Source organism: Cebus imitator, unplaced genomic scaffold (assembly GCF_001604975.1).
Source record: "Cebus imitator isolate Cc_AM_T3 unplaced genomic scaffold, Cebus_imitator-1.0 Scaffold140, whole genome shotgun sequence".
Classification (NCBI taxonomy): Eukaryota; Metazoa; Chordata; class Mammalia; order Primates; family Cebidae; genus Cebus; species Cebus imitator.
The window spans coordinates 1089577-1105706 of record NW_016107455.1 but is presented as its reverse complement, the minus strand read 5'-3'; the positions used below and the strand labels follow the sequence as shown (position 1 = coordinate 1105706).

Below are 16130 nucleotides of genomic sequence, written 5' to 3'. Positions count from 1 at the left end.
AGTCTCACTCTTGTCACCCAGGCTGGAGAGCAATGGTGTAATCTTGGCTCACTGCAACCTCCACCTCCCGGGTACAAGCGATTCTCCTGCCTCAGCCTCCTGAGTAGCTGGGATTACCATGCCCAGGGAATTTTTGCTATTAACTGGTTTCACCATATTGGTCAGACTGGTCTCAAACTCCTGATCTTGTAATCCACCTGCCTCAGCCTCCCAAAGTGCTGGGATTACAGGCGTGGGCCACCCTGCCTGGCCCTATAACTCTTTTTATTTACTGTATTTTGCTCTGTCAGGAGTGGACATTAAGTAAATGCTGGTCACTGACATCAAGTCATTAACACTTACAAAATACACTGCTCCAAAGCTTCCATGGCCAATTTCTCTGAGATCTGTGAAGAGCTTCTCTGGATCTTCTTTGAAGAAGAGCTCTGCAATTTCAGGGTCCTTCAGGCTGCCTGCTCTGTTAGTTGATGGCATCCTGCTGAGCAGTCAGCTGTCTGATTCTAATTTTATACTGCTATCCCAATCCTTGGTTCATCTGTATGAATGAAGCCACGCTGGCATAAACTACTGTAGAGAAATAGGAAAAAAAAAAAAAAAAAAAAAAAGTCAGTATAAGGTCATATGCTGATAGCACCTACAAATTTATCTCATGCCTACAATTTCACTGAAAAGGCAGTGTGGATACTACTGCAGTAATTCCTAAACTGTTTCATCATCATAAACACCTGTGGTACTTAAAAAAGATCCCTACTATATAGCACTTTTAAAAAATGAGATAATCTTTGTGTCTTGGCAGGCTTTCCAAGTCAATACTTAAAAATTTACTTCTGATGCAGTTATCTCATCAATAGAGAAGATAATATAAAAGAGATTTTTCTTTTTTTTTCTTTTGAATGTCAAGTATATAAAAGAGATTTTTTAAATACACAATAACTCAAAATGTACCCACAGTATTTTCAACAACAGGAAACTTCCTTTTCTGTTCAGATACCATATGCCAGTGTATTAATCAACTCTAACCGACATAAAAGAAAAATACAGTGAGAGAAAGTAATGAATTTCACACAGACAACTCTTTCCCTATAAACTTGATTTTGACCATAGCAAAGTCACTTAACTTCTCACTCCTAAACTTAGTAGGTTGAACTAAATTCCACATAAACTATTAACTTTCAATTAATCAACCTATAAAAAATAACAAACTTCAGTGTTATTTAAGACCATATTTAAGAATTCTAAATAAGTTTTAGTACCCTAACAAGAATTATTTTACATTAAAATTTTCTAACTGGGTCCATGATCTGCATCTTCTTTCTTATCTACCTAACAAATTCCCAAAGTCTTTCAAGATTTAGATTAAATGTCACAAAGTTTGTAAAATCTTAAGTCTATTAGGAAGAGTTGGTCACCCTCCCTTTATGCCCCCAAAGCATCCTGCAGCATATACCATATTATATTGCTATTATTTAACTCTCTTTCCTAAGCAATCAGGCACAATGTGTCTCATTCATCTTTGTATCATCTCTCCAGCTCCTACCCCTTACCTTCTGCAGTTAATATTATATAAATATTGCTGAATAAAAGAATATACTTCTATGCAGCTCCTAAAAAATAACTTCACTTCCACAAATACTTACAGAACAAACAGTAATGCATAAGACTATGATACATAAAAACATTGAAGTTGTCAAGAACAGAGAAAATGCAGGATAGCAACTTCCAGAAACTCAGAGAGACAAGAAATAAATAGGGAATTGAAACACTTGTTCAACCAAAGACCAAAATATAACACAATACTATCACCATCACAAGAGTAAAATACTAAAACAAAACAAGAAAATTAATAACCTAAAAAACCCAGAAACTAACCCATGTTTGTCTACCTTGAAATTTAACAAACACAGTTAAAGGAGAAGAAATAAATTGAGAAAGCTTGACAATCCATTTGGAAAAAAAATTATATGCCTATCACTTATCTTACCATAAACATTACTTCTAAGTGTCTCAAAAAGGCATCTAAAATCAATGGGGAAAAAACTGATTTGATAAAAATGCATTGTTGGGAGAGCCTAATAGCCATACGAGAGAAAAATTATACCTTTTCCTCAAATTGAACATCAGAATTACATAGGGATCAGATACACAAATATTAAAAAATAAAACGAGTACTAGGAGGAAATATGAGTAAATTTCTTTGTAACCAGTGTGAGGAAACTTATCTATGATCTACATCCAAAGCAATAAGGAAATAGACATATTTGACAATATAAAAAAGAAACCTTGAGAGGAAGGAACACAGTAAAAGACACCAAAAAGAATAAAAAGCAGGCTGGCACGGTGGCTCATGCCTATAATCCTAGCACTTTGGGAAGCCAAGACAGGCAGATCACCTGAGGTCAGGAGTTTGAGACCAGCCTGACCAATATGGAGAAATACCATCTCTACTAAAAATACAAAATTAGCCAGGCATGGTGGCACATGCCTGCCATCCCAGCTACTAGGGAGGCTGAGGCAGAAGAATCGCTTGAACCCGGGAGGTAGAGGTTGCTGTGAGCCGAGATCATGCCATTGCACTCCAGCCCGGGCAACAAGAGCGAAACTCCATCTCAAAAAATAAAATAAAATAATAAAAAGCAGATAAACTTGATACAAAAGCAGGAAGTACATCTGTAAGATTTTGTTTTTTTTTTTTGAGACGGAGTTTCGCTCGTTACCCAGGCTGGAGTGCAATGGCGCGATCTCGGCTCACCGCAACCTCCGCCTCCTGAGTTCAGGCAATTCTCCTGCCTCAGCCTCCTGAGTAGCTGGGATTACAGGCACGCACCACCATGCCCAGCTAATTTTTTGTAGTTTTAGTAGAGATGGGGTTTCACCATGTTGACCAGGATCGTCTCGATCTCTTGACCTCGTGATCCACCCGCCTCGGCCTCCCAAAGTGCTGGGATTACAGGCATGAGCCACCGCGCCCGGCCAAGAATTTTTTTAAAAAAAAAGATAGGCCAGGTGAATTGGCTAATACCTGTAATCCCAGCACACTGGGAGGCCAAGGCAGGTGGATTACCTGAGGTCAGGAGTTTGAGACCAGCCTGGCCAACATGGTAAAACTCTGTTTCTACTAAAAATATAAAAATTAGACGGGTGTGGTAGTGCATGCCTATAGTCTCAGCTGCTCAGGAGGCTGAGGTGGGAGAATTGCTTTGAATCCAGGAGGTGGAGGCCGCAGTGAGCAGAAACTGTGTCACTGCACTCCAGCCTGGGTGACAGAGCAAGACCCTGTCTCAAAAAATAATAATAAAATAAACTTTTAAAAAGTCTGAAACTTAGATAAGAAGGAGTTAATATCCTTAACAATGTAGAGTTTTAAAAAACAGAGAAGAAATGAACAACATCCTAATACCCCTAATATAGTTAATAAAAATGGGGAAACCCAGACACGGTGCCTATAGTCCCAGCTACTCAGAAGGCTCAGGCTGGAGGATCACTTTGAGCCCAGGGGTGTGAGTTTGTAGTGCACTCTGATCATGCCTGTGAATAGCCACTGCACTCCAGCCTGGGCAACAAAGTGAAACCTCTTCTCTTTAACAACAAACAAAGCGGTGACTCACTCCTGTAATCCCAGTACTTTGGAGGCCAAGACAGGAGGATCGCCCATGGTCAGGAGTTCGAGACCAGCCTGGCCAATATGGTGAAACTTCACCTCAGCTAAAAATACAAAAAATTAGCCAGGCATAGTGGTGCATGCCTGTAGTCCCAGCTACTCAGGAGGCTGAGGCAGGAGAATCGCTTGAAACCAGGAGGCGGAGGTTGCAGTGAGCCGAGATTGTGACACTGCACTCCAGCCTGGGCAAAAAGAGTGTACCTCCATCTAAAAAAAAAAGAAAATGGCTGGGCATGGTGGCTCACGCCTGTAATCCCAGCACTTTGGGAGGCCGAGCCGGGCAGATCACCAGGTCAGGAGATCAAGACCATCCTGGCTAACATGGTGAAATGCCGTCTCTAAAAAAAAAAAAGATAGAAAATGCAGTAAAAATACAATTACTATAACCTTATGGGGAGCATAATTGTATGTGTGGTCCATTGTTGACTGAAATATTGTTACATGGTGCATGACTGCATTTGGAAAGTGAATGACATACTTCTAAGTAACCCATAAGTCAATAATGGAGTTTTGAGGAAAATTAGAAGAGATTATGAATTGAATAAAAACCAAAATACAAGGTAAAATTTATAGAATACAGTTAAAGCAGTGCTTAGAGGGAAATGTATGGTACTAACTATTTTAGAAAAACTAAGGTCTCAAATCAATAATCTAAGCTTCTAAAGCTTCTATCTTAAAAATATAGAAAGAGGCCGGGCATGGTGGCTCACCCCTGTAATCCCAGAACTTTGGGAGGCCGAGGCAGGCGGATCACCTGAGGTCAGGGGTTCAAGACCAGCCTGGCCAACATGGTGAAATCCCATCTCTACTAAAAATACCAAAAATTAGCCAGGCATAGTGGCAGGCACCTATAATCCTAGCTACTCAGGGGGCTAAGACAGGAGAATTGCTTGAACCTGGGAGGAGGAGGTTGCAGTGAGCCAAGATCGCATCACTGCACTTCCAGCCTGGGCAGTTAGAGAGAAACTCCACCTAAAAAAAAAAAAAAAAAGAATATAGAAAGAAAAGCGCAAGTTAAACCAAAAATAAATATAAGAAGGCACTACTAAAGAAAAGAACAGAATAGAAATCAGTGAAATAGAAAACAAAAAGCCAACAGAGGAAAAAAATCAATAGTCAAAAGCTGTTCTTTGAGGGGAAGCAGAGGAAGTCAATAAGGCAGAAAGGCCTCTACCTAAATTAACAAAGGGAAACAAGCAGACACAAATTACCAATAACACAAACAAAAGAGATATCACTACAGACCCTATAGACATTAAAAAGATGAGGAAATACAATGAAAAGCTGTAAGCTAACAACATAGATGAAATGGACAAATTATTTTAACAGGGATAAAGACTACCAAAAACTCACTCAAGAAGAAATAACCTGATTAGTCATACGTATATGAAAGAAAACTCCAGCCTAGACAGTTTCACTATCAAATCCATTAAATATTAAAGAAAAAAATATCAATTCTACATAAATTCTTCAAGTTTAGAAGAGAGAACATTTCCCAATTCATTTTATGAAGCCATCATGACATTGACATCAAAACAAACCAAAGCACTGACAAAAACTGAAGATTTCTAACCAATATAAAAGCAAAAATCATCAACATAAAAGCAAAATCATCAACAAAATTATCAGCAGATTAAATTTAGCAATATATAAAAATGATACCACAGCACAATCAAGCAGGATTTATTGAAAAATGCAAGGCCGGTTCAACGTTAGAAAATCATTGTCATTCTCCATTCTAAACATACTAGAGAAGAAATATTAAAAAAGGCAGAAAATCAAATTGACAACATCTATTCATGATCAAAACACTCAAAACTAGGAATAGAAAGGAACATCCTTAACCTATTAAAGGTATCTACAAAAACCCTGCAGCTAACATCATACGTAATGCTTGAAGACTGAAAACTTTCTCCTAAAGCTTAGAAATAACGCAAAGGGTGCTTGCTTGGGCAGCACATACGCTAAAATTGGAGTAAGAAAATTAGCATGGCCCCTGCACAGGATGACATGCAAATTTGTAAAGTGTTCCACATTTGTACATTTTTAAGTAACTTAAAGAGTATAACTGGATTGTTTGCAACTCAAAGGATAAGTGCTTGAGGGGATGAATACCCCATTCTTCCTATGTGCTCATTTCACATTGCACACCTGTTTCAAAATATCTCATGTACCCCATAAATATATAAACCTACTATGTACCCACAAAAATTAAAAGTAAAAAAAAAGAAAAAGAAGGCAATGATATCCGCTCTAATCAGTCCTAATCAACACTGTACTAGAATTTCTAGTCAGTATTTGCTTTATAAAGGAAGAAAAAGAACTAAAAGGCATACATACCAGAAAGAAAGAAAACTCTCCACTTACTAACAATATTATTGTGTACAGAGAAAATCCCAAATATGTACAAAATAGCAATGGGAAAAAACTGAGTAGACTTAAGTCTAATAATACATGGGTATAATTTGTAAAGTAAAAACAATACTAATTTGGTGAAAGAAATCAAAGTCAACCTAATTAAATGGAGAGATGTACTGTATTTATGGTGAATGACAATATTATTATGAGGTAATTCTCTTCTAACTGATCCAAAAATTCAATGATTCATAGATTTAACACAATCTCAGAGTACAACAGGATTTTCTGTAGATATCAACAAACTGATTCTAACATGTATATGAAAAGGCAAAAGCTCCAAATTAGCCAAAATAACTTAAAAAGAATAAAGGTGGGGTCAGACGCAGTAGCTCGTGCCTGTAATCCCAGCACTCTGGGAGGCCGAGGCAGGTAGATAACAAGGTCAGGAGATCAAGACCATCCTGGCCAACATGGCGAAACCTCGTCTCTACTAAAAATACAAAAATTAGCTGGGCATGGTGGTGTGTGCCTGTAATCCCAGCTACTCGGGAGGCTGAGGCAGGGGAATCGCTTGAACCAGGGAGTCGGAGGTTGCAGTGAGCCAAGATCACACCACAGCACTCCAACATGGTGACAGAGCAAGACTTGTCTCTAAAAAGAAAAAAATAAAATAAAGATGAAGAACTCACATTACCTGATTTGAAGACATAATATAAAGCTACAAATAATGAAGACAGTGTGGTAATGAATGAAAGGATACACACAGTCTAATGAAACAAAAACCTAAGTCCAGAAACAGGTCATACAAATATGATCAACTGATTTTTGTCAAAGGTGCAATAAAGGAAAGGTAATCTTTTGAAAAATGGTGCCACAGCAACTGGACATCCAAAATTGAAATCTGACTTACATTTTGCACTTTACAGAAAAATGAACTCAAAACTCCATATAAAAGGCTGATACTATAAACATTTAGAAGAAAGGAGAAAATCGTTATCTTGGATTAGGCAGAGTTCTTAGGCATAATACCAAAAGCATGATCCATAAAAGGCTAATTTGAACTTTATCAAAACTAAAAACTTTTTCTCTTGCAAAGGACACTGTTAAAAGAATGAAGTCCAGCCAGAGACCAGGAGAAAATATTTTCAAATCACATATCTGAAAAAAGATTTGTATCCAGAATATCTAAAGCACTCTCAAAACTCAGTAATAGAGTTTAGTGGTACACACTTGGATATAAAACCATAAAGAAACTCCCAGAAGTGATTACTATAAATGTTAGGATGGTGGTTAATTTAGGGAAAGGGAAGGGGTTGTGACTGGGGTGAGACCGATAGAAGAGATTCTAGAATTGCTAGTCAAGTTCTATTTGTCTTTTTTTTTTTTTTTTTCCCACATGTAGAGCATTTGTTTGTAGGGAGACCACAAGCTTCATGCAAGTTCTATTTGTTGCCTTAGGTAGTCGTTACAAGATTGTATAATTTATAATAATAATTCATTAAGCTATGTATTTATTTTTTCATTTATTTATTGATTGAGACAGAGTCTTGCTCTATCACCAGGAGTGCAGTGGCGCGATCTCAGCTCACTGTAACCTCTGCCTCCCAGGTTCAAGTGATTCTCCTGCCTCAGCTTTCCAAGTAGTTGGGACTACAGGCATGCACCACCACACCCAGCTAATTTACGTATTTTTAGTAGAAATGAGGTTTCACCATGTTGGCCAGGGCGGTCTCAATCTCTTGGCCTCATGATCCACCCACCATGGCCTCCCAAATTGCTGGGATTACACGCATGAGCCACTGTGCCTGGCCATTTTTTTTTTTTTTTTTTTTTTTTTTTTTGAGATGGAGTCTTGCTCTGTTGCCCAGGCTAGAGTGCAGTGGTGCAATCTCGGCTCACTGCAACCTCCGCCTCCCAGGTTGAAACGATTCTTTTGCCTCAGCCTCCCAAGTAGCTGGGATTACAGGTGCATTCCACCACACACAGCTAATTTTATTCTATTTTTTGAAGAGACAGGGTTTCACCGTGTTAGCTAGGATGGTCTTGATCTCCTGAACTTGTGATCTGCCCACCTCGGCCTTCCAAAGTGCTTGGGATTACAGGCATGAACCATCACACCCAGCTGCTTTGTATTTTTCATATTTTCTATATCTGATTTTATAATTAAAAGGTTAAAGACAAAAATTCTATGCACAATATAGTATCATATATACTAAATAATCTGGAGAGACAAGGGGACAACATACCAAAATGTTAAGGATTATTTTTAGGTAGTTATGGCAACCATTATGGCCAATATCACAAGTCTGCTTTCCTTATGTTCAAACTTTTAAACAAAAATTATACATTCCAGGCCGGGCTTGGTGGCTCAAGCCTGTAATCCCAGCACTTTGGGAGGCCGAGGCGGGTGGATCACGAAGTCAAGAGATCGAGACCATCCTGGTCAAAATGGTGAAACCCCATCTCTACTAAAAATACAAAAAATTAGCTGGGCATGGTGGCGTGTGCCTGTAATCCCAGCTACTCAGGAGGCTGAGGCAGGAGAATTGCCTGAACCCAGGAGGCGGAGGTTGCGGTGAGCCGAGATCGCGTCATTACACTCCAGCCTGGGTAACATGAGTGAAACTCCGTCTCAAAAAAAAAAAAAAAAATTATACATTCCATTTCTATAACCAGGATAAAATATAAATAAAAAAGATCCATGAACACCTATGTATATTGTTTGGATTGTCAGAAGACAGGGAAAAGTAAAAAATATAATATATAAATATATGAGAACCCCCAAAAGACAACCCTGAAATACATCATTACACTGTTAGACTAGTTAACAGCACCCAGTGCATAAATGCTTTTCTATATATACTCAAGTTCCAAAAATTACTTTATTATAAAAATTAGTACCATCCTGCTTGCCCTGCACCTATTCAGCATATTGCTGTAACAGAGCCATCAATGTAAACTAACAAAAAAAGTCTTGTTTACTTTTTTCTAGGCTATCCTCCAGATCTTGTTCACTTTTAATAGCTGTCATGAAAAAAACTACAGGAAAGAAACAGCAATGAGGAGCTTTTGCAGCAATCCTAGACTCCATAATTCTTCCAGTCTGCTAAATACATATACATAAATACCCAAACAAAATGTAGGACTAATATAAATGGACAAACTATATATAGGTGGTGTTTTTTTTTGTTTGTTTGTTTTTTTTGAGACAGTCTCACTCTGCCAGCCAGGCAAGAGTGCAGTGGCATGATCTCAGCTCACTGCAACCTCTGTCCCCTGGGCTCAAGCAATTCTCCTGCCTTGGCCTCCCGAGTAGCTGGGATTACAAGTGTGTGTCACCATACCTGGCTAATTTTTGTATTTTTAGTAGAGATGGGCTTTCACCATGTTGCCCAGGCTGGCCTCAAACTCCTGACCTCAGGTAATCCACCCGCCTTGGCCTCCCAAGGTGCTAGGATTACAGGTGTGAGCCACCGTGCCCGGCCTAAATCAGGCTTTTAAAATATAAATATTTGTAACAAGTTTTTTAAAGGTACTATGAAACAGCATATATAATTTTCTTTTTTTAAAAGTCTATTAGATTACTTTTTTTTTTTTTTGAGACAAGAGTTTTGCTGTCACCAGGCTGGAGTGCAGTAGGCAATCTCAGCTCACTGCAACTGCCGCTTCCTGGGTTCAAGCGATTCTTCCACCTCAGCCTCCCGAGTAGCTGGGACCACAGGCATGTGTCACCACTCCCAGCTAATTTTTTTGTATTTTTAGTAGAGACGAGGTTTCACCGTGTTGGCCAGGATGGTCTTGATCTCTTGACCTCGTGATCCGCCCACCTTGGCCTCCCAAAGTGCTGGGATTACAGGCGTGAGTCACAGGTTATTACTTTTTTAAATTATCTAATCTGTTCTTAGAGTAAAATAATTAAAGTAATTTACTATGTCCTTTGTAATAAAGTGAACAATAAAAAGAAACTAACAATTACATAGTCAATGAGATCTAATTTATTCCTGGTTCCACAAAAGCTGACCAGAGAAACCTATCACTTATTAGGCTATTTACACTGGAAAATGTGAAAGGCATAATTTTTGTGGTTGGTATCACTTTGTCCAATCATAAAAGCTGATAAAAGAATAAAATCCAATATAATTTATTTTAAAATCTCAGACCAAAATAGGATTTTCAGAATTAAGTAACTGCTCCAAATTTGTAAAACATAGTCAAATAATTGACAATAACATCATTCAAGAGCAACAAAAAGAAGATGGGAGAGGGTACTGATAATCACAGCACATTGAGTATTACTTGAGGAATGCTCCTTGAATCAACAATGATGATGTCATGGTATTCCATCTTTTAAGAACCTTCAGATTTTCACAAAAAGGACACTGTTGGTCCTAAGCAATTGATTTAATATTATAAAGCCCTTTTCCCTACATCTGTTGGTCAGAGGGTTCAGGCTTAGAAAACAGCCAACTTAGTAAAATGTGCACTCCCTTTAGAGAAAGAAAATTGCCTCTTTCCACTGAATTGGTAGAGATCATACTATCTACTATATCCTCCCTCAGCAGACACACACATACAAACACACACATATATGTAATTATACCAATAACTGAAATGATAAATACAACTGAAAAATACCAGCAAGAAATCTGACATTATAGTACGAATCAGGCTTACCTACACAGAACTAATTTGATGCTTATTGTTTGAACCTACTTATACACATTACATGTAATTACAAAAGTTTAGAATTGGAAGAAATTAAGAGATTATTTGGTCCCAAAAGGTAAAGTGTCTTTTCTCAAAATCACATGGGTAATTAATGGTGAGAAATACACAGCATCAATTTCCTGAACCACTCACCTAATTTCAAACTGAAAGAAGAGCAAAGATGAAAAGCAAGGATAATGTTCAAAATCTATTTAAGTTTTGGGTAGGATGGTTGTTGGGTAGAAGGGTATACATGAGTACATTACTATAAATACTATTTAATTCATAGCATTGATAAAAGATATGAAGATTTAGGTTTTTAAAAAACAAGGCATAAACGTATAAATAATATGTACCCATTTATATAAAAAGATGTGTCTTTACACACACATACACACATGATCTATGGAAGGATATATCAGAGACTTATTTTCAGTCCATGGATCCTTTCTAACTTTCAAACTTTTATTCCCTAAATGCATGTATTACTTTTTTTTCTTTTCTTTTCTTTTTTTTTTGAGACAAAGTTTTGCTCTTGTTGCCCAGGTTGACTGTAATGTTGCGATCTCGGCTCACCACAACCTCCACCTCCCGGGTTTATGTGATTCTCCTGGTGGCAAGCGCCTCTAATTCCAGCTACTCAGAAGGGTGAGGCAGGAGAATCGCTTGAACCCAGGCGGCAGAGGTTGCAGTGAGCCAAGGTCGTATTTCACTCCAGCCTGGGTGACAAGAGATCAAAGTTTGAAAATAAAATATTAATATACAAAAACTGGTTGTACTTCTTTTTTTTGAGACAGTTTCGCTCTGTCACCCAGGCTGGAGTGCAATGGGGCAATCTCAACTCACTGCAACCTCCACCTCCCGGGTTCAAGCAATTCTGCCTCAGCCTCCTGAGTAGCTGACATTACAGGTGCACACCACCACACACAGCTAAGTTTTGTATTTTTAGTGGAGACGGAGTTTCACCATGTTGATCAAGATGGTCTCGATCTCCTGACCTTGTAATCTGCCACCAAGCCCTTGTATTTTTTTAGTAAGGAATGGTATTTAGAAACTACAATCTTTTTTTTGTTTTCTTTTTTGAGATGGAGTCTGCTCTTTTGCCCAGGCTGGAGTGCAATGGTGCCATCTTGGCTCACTGCAACCTCCGTCTCCTAAGTTCAGGAGATTCTCCTGTTTCAGCCTGCCAAGTAGCCCAGATTGCAGGTGTGCGCCACAAGGCCTAATATTTTGTATTTTTAGTAGAGATGAGGTTTCAGCAGGTTGGCCAGGCTGGTCTCAAACTACTGACCTCAGGTGATCCATCCACCTCGGCTTCCCATAAGTGTCGGGATTACAGACATGAGCCACCGCACCCGGCCAAAAATTCTATTTATAATATTGAAAATAACAATACTTAGAAATGTGGGGTGTATGGGAGGGGGAGGGTGCAGTGAGCAGAGATCCTGCCACTGCACTCCAGCCTGGCAACAGAGCAAGACTCCGTCTCAAAAACAAAAAACAAACAAAAAACACCCAGAAATGTGAGGTGAAAAATAGTTGGCAGTTCATTAAAAAGCTAAGCAGAACTACCATATGACTCCAAGATTCCACTCAGCAGTCCATCCTGCATTTCCCACATGGGATAATGGTACCACTATTATTTGTGTCTCTGAGGCCACAAAACTAGATGTGACCTTTGATATTTTTTGTCTCTTTTTTCTCCTCTAACATCAATCTAATAAAATTGGTAAATCCAAGAGACTTGCATCTCTTCCTCTATCCATTGCTGGTAGCCTAGACTAACGTAATAACCTCTTGTCTGAATTCTGTTTCTAGTCTCATTCTCTCCAATACATCTTGCATATTGTTTCTCTCATTTGTTCCACTAGTATTTATAAAGTGCAATTTATAGGCCAGGAAATTCTTAAGAGAAGTCACAGAATTACTACTCATGCCTTTTAAATTTTATTTTATTTTTATTTTTGAGATAGAGTCTTGCTCTGTTACTCAGATTGGAGTGCAATGGCGCAATTTGCACAGATCACTGCAAACTCTACCTCCTGGGTTCAAGCAATTCTCCTGCTCAGCTTCCCAAGTAGCTGGGATTACAGGTGGCTACCACCATGTCTGGCTAATTTTTTGTATTTTTAGTAGAGAATTGCCTGCTTGAACCCAGGAGGTGGAGGCTGTGGTAAGCTGAGATCGCACCATTGCACTCCAGCCTGGGCAACAAGAGTAAAACTGTCTCAAAAAAAAAAAAAAAAAAATTAGGCAACATCTAGTTTTAGAAATAAAAGCAACCAAAGAATGAAAATATATATACATGCAAAATACACAAACACCCATCCACACAAACCTTAAACATGTATCAGCTACCTCCGTTAACTCCATGTGTTACTCACACTTATTCTTCACACCTGGTGTTACAATTTTCTTTTTCTTTTTTTTTTTTTTTTTTTTTTTTTTTTTTTTTTTTTTTTTTTTTTGAGATGGAGTCTTGCTCTGTTGCCCAGGCTGGAGTGCAGTGGCGTGATCCCAGCTCACTGCAACCTCTGCCTTGTGGGTTGACCGGATCCTCCTGCCTCAGCCTCCTGAGTACATAGCTGGGATTACAGGCATGTGCCATTGCATCTGACTAATTTTTGTATATTTAGTAGCAATTGGGTTTCGCCACATTAGCCAGGCTGGTCTCAAACTCCTGACCTCAGTGGTGGGGCTGCCTTGGCCTCCCAAACTGCTGAGATTACAGATGTCAGCCACGGCACCCAGCCTGGTGATACAATTTTCCATCTCATTTCAGGTAACCTGTCTTTCCCAACTTTACAGTAATTCACAGCTGCATCCCTTCCTGCACTCACTTCCACAAGCAAACTCAAGGTATCAAGGTAAAGTACAATATTTATTATAGTATTTATGTATTTACTAATCATTTACCATCTAAAACCATTCGTTTTTTTTTTTTTTTAATGTATCACTGATGAAGCATTGTGCTCCTAAATCTGTCTCAAAATAAATAAATAAATAAATAATATCAGTCATATACTTCTCTGGGATATATTAATAGATATTACCAGGCATGGTGGCTCACGCCTGTAATCCCAGCACTTTGGGAGGCCGAAGTGGGTGAACTACCTGAGGTCAGGAGTTCGAGACCAGGCTGATCAACACAGCAAAACCCTGTCTCTATTAAAAATACAAAAATTAGGTAGGCATGGCGGTGCACGCCTGTAATCCCAGCTACTTGGGAGGCTGAGGCAGGAGAATCACTTGAACCCAGGAGGTAGAGGTTACAGTGAGCTGAGACTGTGTCTCAAAAAAATATATATATATATTAATTTGCTACTTAATGCAATAATTATTCTACATATGTTGAATTCAGATGCATCGGGTAATTTATATACAAAAACATTTACCCATTAAGTGTAAAAGTTATCAAACTTTTGATATATGCATATACAGTATGTCTTGATACTATCACTACAACCAAGAATATTTCCATGACTCCCATAGCCCTTTATACTATTATATATATGTACTTTTTTTTTTTTTTTTTTTTTTTTTTTGAGACGGAGTTTTCGCTCTTGTTACCCAGGCTGGAGTGCAATGGCGCGATCTCGGCTCACCGCAACCTCCGCCTCCTGGGTTCAGGCAATTCTCCTGCCTCAGCCTCCTGAGTAGCTGGGACTACAGGCACACGCCACCATGCCCAGCTAATTTTTTGTATTTTTTTTAGTAGAGACGGGGTTTCACCATGTTGACCAGGATGGTCTCGATCTCTTGACCTCGTGATCCACCCGCCTCAGCCTCCCACAGTGCTGGGATTACAGGCTTGAGCCACCGCGCCCGGCTGTACTTTTTTTTTTTAAAGGTAGTCTTACTCTGTTGCCCAGGCTGAAATACAGTGGTATGATTTTGGCTCACTGCAACCTCTGCCTCCCAGCTTCAAGTGATTCTTCTGCCTCAGCCTCCCAAGTAGCTAGGACTACAGGTGCATGCCACCATGCCTGGCTAATTTTTTTTACTTTTTGTAGAGACAGGGTCTTGTTATATTATTTCGAACTGGGTTCAAGTGATCCTCCCGCCTTGGACTCCCAAAAAGTTGGAAGTATAGGAATGAGCCACCACACCCAGCCTCTTTGACCCAATTTCTGTCACTATATTTTTGCCTTTTTAGGAACTTCATGTAAATGGATTCATACACTTTGTAGTCTTTGGTGGCTGCTTTTTTCACTTAATGTTTCTGAGATTCATCCATGTTGTTGCTGAATAGCATTCAATTGTATAGAAAACACAATTTTTAAAATTCATTCACTGATCGTCATCTGTTTCCAATTTTTTACTAATACACATAAAGTTGCTATTAGTACAGTTGGCCCTCCATATCCTTGGATTTCACATCCATGCTTCAACCAAACTTGGCATTAAAACAGAAAACTTTTACATTTCTTTTGATGCTCACATAATTCTAATAGTAAATAGGACAAAAAAAGAAAAAGTAATATAGGAACGATGTTTAAATTTGGGATTACATATATGAATCTTTTGTAACAGTCTTTGCAATACCACCCCCTTATTCCTATGGAAAACATTGCTGATCCACCACACCATTTTTCCTACAGAATATAAAGGCAGTTCCATAGGCAATAAGTACTTTCTCATTTTATTAGAATTGAAATAGAATGCAAAACTTATTTCCCACTTCCACGTTTTCTACTTCAAAACGCCAAGTTATATTATTATATATTGTACATTAAATGCCAAAATAAACCAGAGGGGGGCTAATAAGTTTAATCAAAAGTAAGTTTTAATAATAGGTTAAATATACTCTGTAAAACCAATTTGAAGAAATACATAGGCTGGTACTGTGGCTCATGTGTGTAATCCCAACACTTTGGGAGGCTGAGGCCGGTGAATTACTTGAGGTCAGGAGTTCAAGACCAGCCTGGCGAACATGGTGAAACCCCATCTCTACTAAAAATACAAAAATTAGACTGGACACCGTGGCTCCCACTGTAATTCCAGCACTTGGGGAGGCCAAGGAAGGTGGATCACAAGGTCAGGAGTTCAAGACCAGCCTGGCCAATACGGTGAAACCCCATCCCTACTAAAAATACAAAAATTAGCTGGCCGTGGCGGTGGGCGCCTGTAGTCCCAGCTACTCGGGAGGCTTAGACAGGAGAATCGCTTGAACCTGGGAGGCAAGGTTGCAGTGAGCCAAGATCGTACTACTGCACTCCAGTCTGGGTGACAGAGCAAGAGTCTATCTAAAAAATAAATAAATAAATAAATACAAAAATTAGCCAGGCATGGTGGCAGCTGCCTGTAATCCCAGCTACTCAGAGGCTGAGGCAGAAGGATGGCTTGAACCAGGGAAGCAGAGGTTGCAGTTAGCCAAGATCATGCCACTGTACTCCAGCCTGACATC

General features: G+C 39.0%; 1 protein-coding gene and 1 pseudogene across 1 annotated transcript in view; one reads left to right on the top strand and one right to left on the bottom strand.

Moving 5' to 3' along the window:
* The window catches only part of TAOK1 (TAO kinase 1), a 180549-nt gene that overhangs the window by 116117 nt on the left and 48302 nt on the right, over positions 1-16130 (bottom strand). The window contains exon 2 of the mRNA XM_037743274.1: positions 343-567. Within this exon, the coding sequence (XP_037599202.1) occupies positions 343-474 (132 nt within the window). The 5' untranslated portion in view covers positions 475-567. The remainder of the gene's footprint in view (positions 1-342; positions 568-16130) is intronic.
* On the top strand, positions 5599-5698 carry LOC119473223 (annotated as a pseudogene).